Source organism: Athene cunicularia, assembly GCF_003259725.1.
Source record: "Athene cunicularia isolate RWA chromosome 14 unlocalized genomic scaffold, athCun1 chr14_part2, whole genome shotgun sequence".
In the NCBI taxonomy this organism is placed as follows: Eukaryota; Metazoa; Chordata; class Aves; order Strigiformes; family Strigidae; genus Athene; species Athene cunicularia.
Window position 1 is genome coordinate 150900 of NW_020799119.1, and position 10604 is coordinate 161503.

At 60.4% G+C, this 10604-nt stretch overlaps 1 protein-coding gene across 1 annotated transcript in view; it reads left to right on the plus strand.

Moving 5' to 3' along the window:
• GRID2IP (Grid2 interacting protein) overlaps nucleotides 1-10604 on the plus strand; it is a 27136-nt gene that overhangs the window by 6140 nt on the left and 10392 nt on the right. The window contains exons 4-10 of the mRNA XM_026859358.1: nucleotides 375-475; nucleotides 1875-2058; nucleotides 4584-4783; nucleotides 6595-6696; nucleotides 9142-9239; nucleotides 9696-9813; nucleotides 10145-10470. Of these exons, the coding sequence (XP_026715159.1) occupies nucleotides 375-475; nucleotides 1875-2058; nucleotides 4584-4783; nucleotides 6595-6696; nucleotides 9142-9239; nucleotides 9696-9813; nucleotides 10145-10470 (1129 nt within the window). The remainder of the gene's footprint in view (nucleotides 1-374; nucleotides 476-1874; nucleotides 2059-4583; nucleotides 4784-6594; nucleotides 6697-9141; nucleotides 9240-9695; nucleotides 9814-10144; nucleotides 10471-10604) is intronic.

Here is a 10604-nt window from a genome sequence, read left to right on the forward strand (position 1 = left end):
CCCCCCCCCCCCAAAAAAAAAAGCATTTTACATCCACCTCGGGTCTTCTTTCCAAGCAGAATTAGGACAGGCAAGGAGAGACCTGCAGCACTGTTATTCAGACTGGAGGTTCTGGGTCTGAGCGCAGCTGCGCTGGCCCCGGGGCTGCTCCTCGCTGCGGGCACAGGCCAGCGCCCGCTCCCGGGGGGGATTGGGACTCTCCCTCGGGGAGGCTCTTTTCTGTGCAGCAGATAAAAACCACGCAAAGATTCCAGGGGAATCACGGCGGGGCCCAACGCTGGCTCTGAGCAGCGAGATGAGGCTTTTTGCAAGCTGCCAACCCCGTCTCACGGCCGCTCTCCCGCCTGGCAGCCCTGACCCCGCTCTCCTGTGCCCCGCAGGAACTGCTCCCACGACAAGGTGGTGTCGATGCTGCAGGGCAGCGGGGCGATGCCCACCTTGGTGGTGGAAGAGGGGATCGTCAACTTCGCCAACGGTAAGAGCGCGGGGAGGAGAGGGCCTGGAGCGGCAGCAACCCCCCGCCCGCTCCCCAGTTCCCCTGGCAGGAGGGAATGGTCCAGCACCGTCCGTAGGCTCAGCGGGTTTAATGCGCTGCCGGGGGGCTGCTCCTCCCACCGGGGCACGCGTTCTGGGATCAGGCTTAAGCTCTGGCTTGGCTGCTCTCCAGAAGAATTCATCCTACTGTGTGATCGTCCTTGCCAGTGTCCTTTACGTGCGGGCTGTGCCATGTACTTGACCAAAGTAATCCAAGCCTGTGCCTCCGCGGCCGCTGTGCAAATCCCACGGTTGTGTATGGACTGTGCTGTTCACAATAACTGCTGCTCTGATGAATAATTTAGCTTGCTGCCGGTGAGCGAGTCAGCAGGGGACGAGGGTGTCTGGGGCACTGCGGGAGCTTGTCAGCACGGTTTCAGCGGAGGGGCAGGACCGCAGCCCGGGGCAGAGCGCGGTCGCTGCTGCGTTTCCAAAGCTGGGCGAAGGCAGGAGGGTCGGTGTGGTATTGGGGTGCTGCTCTGCAGTGGAATTAGGGACTGGTCCTTCCCTCCAGAGCAGCGATGGGTTCTCCTGAGCTTCACATTAGGAGCCCTGTGATACCAACGCGCTTGCACGTGCACTAGAAGTGAAACTGAGCACCTTACTGCTTCACGGCACAGAGCCAGCGGCACTCAAACTGCTTCACTGCCCCCAAAAGGAACCAAGAAAAGATGGAATTCTTTGCTCCCACTACCTTGGCCATATTCCTACGTGGATAAGCGCATCCCATGGTCTGCCAGGTCCCTTCTCCCAGCTGGGTGCATCGCCCTGCACCCACTGCAGAGGCCTCACACAGGCAAAGCAAACGTCCTCCCGTGCCTCAGTCCCCTCACAGGTAACCCCTGACTGCCGCTGCTTTTCAAGTCAGTCATTATCATAAAGGGCTTTGAAACCTGAGGAGAGGCTTTAGGGAGCCAGAGAAGGAACACCGTCTGCGTGCGTTCAGAAAGGAGCGTGCAGGCGGCGTGGTTGAAGAGGTAGATCCCAGAGAGCACCCCAAGCACCCCCGCCCGTCTCCAGCAGGTCCATGGACCCACGGGAACAGCCACAAGCCCCAGAGCAGCTGGTGCGGAGCGTGGGAGGAAGGCAGGGGCAGGCACAGCTCCAGATGAGCCGTTTCACCTCGTCCCCGTGACTTTCAGTGACTGAGATCTGGTTTTGCTGGGGTGAAAAATGCCTGTGCTGGCACATCAGGGTTTGCGTTTCTGTGGAGCACCTGTTGTGCAGCTGCCCCGGCTGTCCCCGCGATGGACCCCTGGTGTCAGGACAAGCCTTTAAACCTGTGGTTAAGACCCTTTGTCTGTTGAATTTTCTTTTTTCTTTCTACCTGCACCTTGCAGACTCTGACTCTGCTGACTCCCCGAGCACCTCCTCTGCCCTCACCTCCCTGCAGTGGGTCGCAGAGATACTCCCCTCTAGCATCAGGATTCAAGGAAGGACCTTCACCCAGCAGCTGGAGCACCTGCTGACCCCGCCCGAGCGCTATACCACCTGCAAAGCCCTGGAAGGCTTCTTCCAACATCGGTAACTCGTTAGCAGCTCCATCCCCCTCATGCTGGTACCCATGCCCGTGTCAGAGTCAGCCTCCGAGCAGAAGGCAGGCCCTGGCTGCGAGGCTGCCAGCATGTCCTCGCTGTCCCCAGCTGGGTATTTCCCCGTGCGTGTCCGCAGGGCACAAGCCCATCCATCGCCAGGTTTCCTGCCTGAGGGCAGGGCAGCCTCTTTAGCTTTTGAGGTTAATTCAGTCACCCCTTAATCCCTCATAAAGTGACCTGGGTTCCCCGCAGGGCGGGCTCTCTTGCTGTCTGGCTGTCCCTGGCAGCCGCAGATCCTGTCCCACTTCTTTCACCAGATCTCACAGCCTTTCACCCTTCCCTTCTCACTTTTCCCATCACCTTGGCTCAGCGTTCCCTGGGCGGCAGCGGCCGGCAGAGCCCTCGTCCTGCCGTGGAGCCCATCCTCCCCGACACGCTGCAAGGGGTGAAGCCCATCCCCTGGCAGACTCCAGACTTGCAGTAGTGACCTTGTTTTCTGCCCTCGATCTTTAACCTCTCTGCATCACAGTGAATAAGCCATCCCTGGGGGCGACGGGAGATTCTCGCTGCCTCCTCCCGCAGCGGCCGAGCCGACCAGGCTGCCCCCAGGACCTCCACGGCTGCGGATGCACCAGCCAGGGCCAGACAAGTGGCTGCAATGGTGCAGCAGCCCAAATGCAATAAATCCCTCAGTATTTAAGGCAGGAGGACAGAAACTACCAAGTACAAAGCCGTGGCTCTGGCTGAGGGCTGCAGCATCCTGCAGTGAGGCCAGGCTGCCTCTGTGCCTGCAGGTGCTGGGGCGGGCCCAGAGGTGTAAATCCCCCCAGCACCAGCTGGGTGAACCCTCATGAGGCCCAGCCATCACCGACACTGCCCGGGTAAAGCACAAGTCTTTGCTTTGTGCTCTCCTGAGGCTGCACAGCTTCCACAGGGTTCCCCAGTCGAGCGCTGCAGCCTGAGGAGCAGCAGCTGTGGGGGCAGAGCCAGTCCCTGGGGTCTGCACCCGGGACACGCAGCCTCACAGAATCATCTCGCTTGGAAAAGACCTTGAAGATCATCCGGTGCGACCACGAGCCTCACACTGACGCGATCCTGGCAGGGAATTTGCTCTTGCTCAGCGGCACAAGGATGGGGAACTCCAGTCCCACGAATCCAGCCGCCAGGCTCCCTCCCAGCGCGGGGCAGCTCCGTTTGCCAGCCGTGATCTACCGGGGGCTGTCACTGCCCCCCCAGCTGCTGGCTGCGGGGAGCGAGGCACAGCGAGAGCATGGCACACCCACCCCCTCCTCCAGCCATCTCATTTTGCCCGTAGCCACCCGACCGGCTCGATGCAGATGCTGCTGCTCCATTTAACAATAATTCCTCATGACCTAATTGCACGCCTGTCCCAGATGAGCAGCTGTGGCCTCTAACTGCTCCGACAGGGAGGGAAATCCCCAAACGTTAAGTCTGCTCACCACCACAACACGCAGACACCAGCGCTTCCCAGCAGCGAGCACAGGGGATGGAGCCAGGACACCCCTGGGCTGGGCTTTGACCCCCGGCCAGTTCGCACATGACAAACCAGCCGGCCCCAGCCACGGCCCAGGAGGAGCAGAGGCTGCTCAGGGCAGAGCTCCTCCACGGCACTTTTAACGTTTCAGAAGGGGAAAGAGGCTTCTGGCAGCCAAGAGCTGTGTCCAGCTCCACAGAAGAGGCAAGCGAGCCCCAGCCTAGGGAGAAGCTTCGCAGGTGACTTGTGGCAGGCTTCCACCGCTCCTCACCCCAGACACTTCATTGATAAAGTCCTTTCAGATCCAAACCTCTTCCCCCTTCAGCTCTCCCCTGTGTGCCTGCTCCCTGGAAGGCAGCAAGGGGCTGTTCAAGACAACACATTTGTTCCTAGATATGCCATCTCCCTCGGTTCTTTAAGAAGTTCTTACTATTCTACATTAAGGATGCAATAGTTGCCGTGAGCTTTAACCCACCATCTCTGCCTCAGTTTCTCAGAGCAGAAAGCAGCCTGACCTTTGCTCTCTGACCCAGGACAGCCCTCCTGCCCCAGGCTGCTTTATCCTCCTCTCGGAATCAGATGCTCAGCCCTGCCACCCTCAACAACCCCTTCACCATCTCCGCACACCACAGAGCCGACACGAGACCAAGCCTCCAGCCCAGCCACCCCTCCCTGAGCCTGCTTACCTGCTGCTGGCCAAAATGCAGCTTTTCCCACGGCTCCTTTCTGCTGCTCCTCCACCTTTCTCACTTCCCCCAGCTGACTCACGAACCAGGTTTTATACCTGTCTGTCAGGTGCCGCCACTCCCCGGGAGTTTGCTCTCCCCGTTAGCACCAGCTGCCCAAGCGCCCTGCCCAAAGCGCTCTGTCCCGCACCAGGAGCCCGGCACCTCTGCTTGGAAATTCCTCCGGTTGTGCCGAAGACTGCGAGGCAAACCCGGCAGCCGAGGCCCGGCGGCGTGGGGGGCTGTGCCGGGGGGACGCGCTCACTGCCCGGCCCTCTCTTTCCCATTTTGCAGGAATATTGACACTCTCATTGTGGATGTGTACCCGGTGCTGGACACACCGGCCAAGCAAGTCATTTGGCAGTTTATCTACCAGCTGCTGACATACGAAGAGCAGGAGCACTGCCAGCAAAAGATTGCCAGGTTTCTTGGTTACAAGTCCTTGGCAGGTGAGAGGAAAGGCCCCACGCTCCGGCACGGACACGCCGGGTCCCGTCGGGTCCCCGGGAACCTCGGTGCATCGCACTGGGAGCTGACTGGGGCGGCGAGGGAGCCGCCAGCTCTGCCCTGCCCGGCCCTTGCCCACACGCTGCCCGCACCGAGCCGGTGGCCGTGTGGGATGTAGAGCAGCACAGAGGAATTCCCAGCTCCTGTTACCCATGAGGCTGATCTGTAAATGTCAGGCGGGAGGTTGCCTTTTCCGCACCACGGAGCCGTGTAGTTTTGGAAGGAAACTCTGCGTGGAGAGGAGAGGTGGCACCTGAGAGGTGTCTCTGGGAGCAAAGGCTCTTGGAGGCTGCTTGGGTTGTTACAGGTTAGGGAAGGAAAAAGCTGGTTTAGGGGCAGTGTTCAGATCAGAGAGGTAAAATAACCGGTGAGGGCAGCTCCAGCAGCCAGACGGGCGCAGGCACCCGTGGTCAGAGGAGGTGGGGAGGCAGCTCCCAGAAAGACTCGGAAGGTGGTTGGTGATTCTCCCCCTCTCCCCTTGCCGTCACCTGGGGCTGCCCTGACACAAAACCCAGCTGCGGTTTGCTGAGGATGACGGGTTTGCAGTCAGACAGCAGAAAAGTGACGGCAAATTTGAGTGAAATGCCTTAATCTTTGGATTTAAGCTTCTTAACGGCTTCTAGATTCTTCCCTTCGAAGCTATTTGCTTTGTGTTGATGTGTTTATTTTAGACTCAACTTAGGTAAAAGGTGTTGCTTGAAGAGAGACTTTTGGAGGAACACAGTTGTTTTAGCACAGCCTTGCAGGGAGAAACAGCTCCAAGTCCTGGTGCAAATACCCCCCGCTCTGCATGGAAACCTGCTGGGTATTTGCTCACCTAATTCGCACTTTAACTTATCGCTGCTTGTGTGTGTGCAGAATCATGGCCTGCCCTACCTGATGTGTTGTATACTCTCAGGAGTGTAGACCTTAGAATTAGTTCATAAACTCTAGATCTCGGAGGGAAGCTGATCTACTGCAGCTTGCAGCTGTATTTTGGGAATACAAGGCAGGTATCCCCAGGCACTGGACGGGAGGAAATCTCCCAGGACCAGACTAGTCCCCGGTTTGCAGGCTGGTCCCTGGCTCCTTTCAGCTTCTCAGGCGAAGGGGGAAATCTCTGACCCTGTGAAGTTCTGGTTGTTCCGGTGCGTGCCGTGCGTGTCCACGCGATGGCCAGAGATCTCTGAATTTGGGCTAGTCCTTCATCTGGGCTTCTTCCAAACTCGGCAGCGATCTCTGACGTTTGTGTGTGTCCGCGCATTGGTCTGTCAGATCCCACGGAGACCGATGCTCTGGTATCTCCATGCTGCTGGAAGTCTGAGCCTCCCTGAGCACACAGACCCATCCATCAGACAACGAGGTTCTTCCAGGCAGCATTTCAGTGCTGGCCCCCGCTCCCGTCTTGTCCCTTGAGGGCAGGAAGGAATTAGCTGGGTCCCACTGGGCTGGCCGAGCTCAGGGCTGGAGTTTCATGCGCGCCAGGAGCTGGTGGATGCCGATCCTGCTAGAAAAGGCAATTGCATGTCCCATCATCTTTGGGCATCCACCCCCCTGCCCTGTGCTGGCGGGAGCATTTGTAACCGGCTCCGCTCCCCGGGACAGCGCAACGGGGTGAGCAGTGACCGGGGAGGGGGGAACAGGCAGCCGCAGGGCCAGCAAGGCTGCGCCCGGAGTCATGGTCAAGGACGGGGCTCAGAGAGCGGCTGCGAGTCCGACGGGCCTGGGGGAGCCCCCGTGTCGTGGCGAGGAGGAATGGGGGAGCTGCGGGGGCTGGCACGCGCCGGCCATGCCTGACGAAGGGTGTTCTCTGCTGCAGCCGAGCCAGAAGCAGAGGACCGCTACCGCAGCTCCGTCCGAGGGGCCTCCTTGTGCCGGGGCAGCCTCCGAACCCCCCGCCCCGAAGATGGGGGGGCAGCAGGTGGGTGATGGGGGGCTGCGCCGGGGTTCCCGCTGTGGGGAGGAGGGAGCTGGGTCCTGCTGGCTGTGTCTGTAGTGTCCTTCTGCTCTGCCCCAAGCCAAAATCCTGACCTATCCCTAAGCATGAACCTTGGGAAAAGCTGGAGGGCAGCACAGAGCCAGCACAGGGGCTTTGGCTGGAAATCTGTGTTTTCAGGAGCAGTTGAAAAAAGCAGTTCAGTAAGAGGCCACTTGGGCTGAGGCTGAACCTTGTTTCCAATCCCTTGCCCTGCTCAGGTGTGAACAGATCCTGCCTGTCTGAGCCCTCCCTTCGGGGGTGCACCGCTTCTAGCTTCTCTGTGAACTTTCTCGGGCGCTGTCAGATTCGCAGGGAAAACAGCATTTGTGAAATCCATGTGAGGGAGGAGATCACAGTTCAGCACCACTTTGAGACTCTTGATGAACTACCCTCACGGCACAAACCCTCCCTCCTTTCAGAGACAAGCCCCATCTCTCCCCATTCCTCTGAAAATCCCGTCCTCCCGGGACTGCTGCAGGCTCTCCCCCAGCCCCCGGGTCTCCAACCCTCTCCCCCAGCACCACTCCAGGTCACTGGTTGTGTTTCCAGTCCTTTGGGTCTTTGCCCTCCTCTCCCAGATGGCAGGACAAGGCATCCTGCCTGCTCCTCCCTCGCCCGTAGCTGATGGCGAAGGGCCCTTGACCTGCGCTTACGGCGTCTGACCACGATGTCCCCCCATCCCGACCAGCCAGGCTCCCTCCCATCACCTCTCACCGGGAGCGCGGTGCTCCTCAGCTGTCGGGGAGGGCTCCTGCCAGAGCAGCCAACTCAGAGACATTTTCTCAGGGAATATCCTCTACCCTGGCTCCGAGGAGCATTTCTGGTCGTGATCTCAGCACGGAGAGCGGCCGACGGCTCCGGGCGCCAGAGGGAAGCCGCTCACCCGGGCAGATGTTCGCCAGCTGTGGGGGAGCAGCCTCGTCCTCACCTGCCCTGCGGAAAGAGCAGAGCAGCCTGTGACCCGCTGTGCTAACCTCACCCCAGCGGGCTCTGGGGCACATCCTACCCCGGGTGCTCCTAGCTCACCTCCCTGCACAGAATATTTATTTATCGAAAGCAGACAACGTTCCTCAGTCCTGGAGAGGGGGGTGATGCAGGGCCGGGGGCTACACCTCCTGTTCCTGATGAAAGCCCCACTCCAGAGCCCTTTCTCCTTACAGCCAGCTATGGCCATCCCGGGTTTTAATTTATTTGTTGCCCTTAAACACCAGACTCTGAGCACTCGGGTCTGGTTTGACGCTGGTGTGAGCAGAGCTCTCCGCCGGGCTCTCCGCAGCTCTGCCCGCCCACCCCAGTACTCGGCCCGGCCCTGGCTGCTGGGTGGAAATATCGTGGCTGAAAGGGAATGCGAATTGTTCGAGCTGCCCTCCAGCAGCGGGGGAAAGGCAAGGACAGCAAACTGCTTCCTCCCAGCAGCTCATCACACCCCCTTGGAGATAAGTCGGGGATCTGGAACATCTCTGAGAGCTTGTACCCTGTAACCTCCAAACAGAAGCTCTCCAAGGACATAATGGAAAAAACGAGTTTAATTTGGAGCTGGTCAAATACCGTCCCTCGAAGTGATCTCCCTTGTGCCTTCAGACCTCCCTCCCTCCTCGCGTCCCCTGCAGAGCCCCTTCTCAGGGGACGCTGCTGGGGCGGCTGGTGCTGCACAGGCATCTGCGACCAAAAGGACCCGATTTTGGAAACAGTGACCTTGGCTGCCACGTGTGGTGACCCTGTCCTGGCATCCCGCACCTACCGGGGAGGCTGAAAGAAAAGAAACCCAGAAAAAAAACCCCACTCATGGCACTGCAGCCCCTCGATATCTGGAGAGTTCTCAGTGTGCAAACTCCGGCGGGTCCCTGGGTAATGTCTCTTCTCCTGAAATACTGTGCTGGAACCCCCTCGCTGGGCTCTGTCCCCCGCGGGCGGCTCCAGGGAGGAACACGCTGCCCGTCCTGCAGTCACAGCCCTGCTCGGCTGCGGAGGGTTTACAGAGAGCTTCCAAACCTACCAACCGGGTAGACGGCGAGATGAGTAATATCCTCATTTTAGAGAGAAAGAAGCTCAGTATGGAGAGGTAGAGGGCAAGGTGTAGGAGGATTTTTTTCCTCCTTGGCTGTGCTTGGTTTTTAGCACGTGTCATGCTTCCTCTCTGGGTGCGTTTTGCTGCCGCCTGGGGAAGCTGGCGGTGAGAGGTCCCTGTACCCCAGGCAGCCCCTGCGTGGGGCTGTGCCTGCCCTGCACCCATCCCTCGGGATCCCAGACCCGGAGCTCCCGGCGCTCCGCTGTGCGCTGGAGGCTCCGGTCCCAGCGGGACCAGATGGGCCGGGACCGCCGGGAGCCCCGGGGCGCTGAGGCAGAAGGGGGGGATCCTGATGGGTTTGTCTCTGCCTTCCCCTGCAGGCCAGAGTGACACTGTGGAGGTCCCAGTTCGCCTGATCCCTGGAGAGAGACAGGCTGGCGATGGCACATCCCTCCCGGAGACGCCCAACCCCAAGATGGTGCGACGGCGTGGGGCTGGGGCGGGGGGATGCCTCTGGGAAGGGCTTTAACGGCGTCTGCGGGACCGTTGCGTTCACAGGGAGGGTCGAGTTTGATTCATGTTAACAGAGGAAAGCAGAAAAAAGGGAACAGGGAAGGATGTGTCTGCACATAAATAACCTGCTGGTGGTTGGCAACATCCCTGCCTCAGAGCCCAGCTCCGGGATCACTTCCCTGGGTAATTAGTCAGCTTTAACAAGGCTGGAGTCTGTCAGCATCTTCCTTGGGGGTGAGAGGCTCTTGGGGAGCTTCAGACAGGCAGAGTCGTGTTGGGTTGGGGTGAAGCACCCCGCTAACGAGTAAGGGACTGGGGGCTGAAGGGTCTGCGGTGGCGGTCCTGTCCCCGGGACATGGCCGCCTCTGGGGGCCCCGTCTGGATTCGGGCACCGACAGCAGCTCTTTGCCCTTTTTTTCAGATGTCGGCTGTCTACGCGGAATTAGAAAACCGCCTGATCGGCAGCTTTGCCAGCAAGATGGGCCCCGCTGCCCGGCACAGAGCCTCTCCTCCCGCCCCAGAGCTGGCGCACGCCGCAGGTAGCGTCCGGCTTCCCACGGCGGGGTCTGGGGGGTCTCAGGCCACCGTGGGGGGTGCTGGGTGGTGCTGGCCAGGCAGGTGGAGGAGAAGACATCCTGCCCTTGGGGCCCTTTTATAAGGAAGTGCTGAGGCTGCCACGTGTGAGCCCAGCGATGGCTCCTGCATCTGCAGGGAGGTTAATCCCCTGTGCAGGGATCTCCCCTCTCCCTCTCCCTCTCCCTCTCCCTCTCCCTCTCCCTCTCCTCTCCGCTGACTGGGGCTCACCGCAGCCCGTGGGTGACGGGGGGCTGCGGGGAGCGCCCGGTGCAGGACCCCCTCTGTCCCCCGCAGGTGCTCGCAAGCCGGGGATGGGGATCTCGTGGCCCAGCGACCCTCTGGCCTCCCAGCAGTGCTACTACCGCCTGCACAGCAGCGTGGCCTCCCCGAGCAGCACCGAGTCCAACCCCTACGTCAGCCTCGACAGCAGCCCAGCCCCGTCCCCCAAGCACCGGGACTACCTGCTCAGCCCTCTGTCGCGACGGAAGAAGCTCTTCACCTTCTCCAGGCCCCCGCGCAGCCGCGACACCGACCGATTCCTGGATGCCCTCAGTGAGCAGCTGGGACACCGGGTCACCATCGTGGATGACTTCCTCACCCCTGAGAACGACTACGAGGAGGTGAGCGTGGCACAGGGCTGCCTCAGACGGCCTTTGCCTGCCCTGGCTGTGGAGCCAGGCCGGGGCAGCTGCACCGCAGCGGGACGGGTGTGGAGCCGCTGGGGCCACGTCCCGGGGCTCTGCGGGTGGTGGAG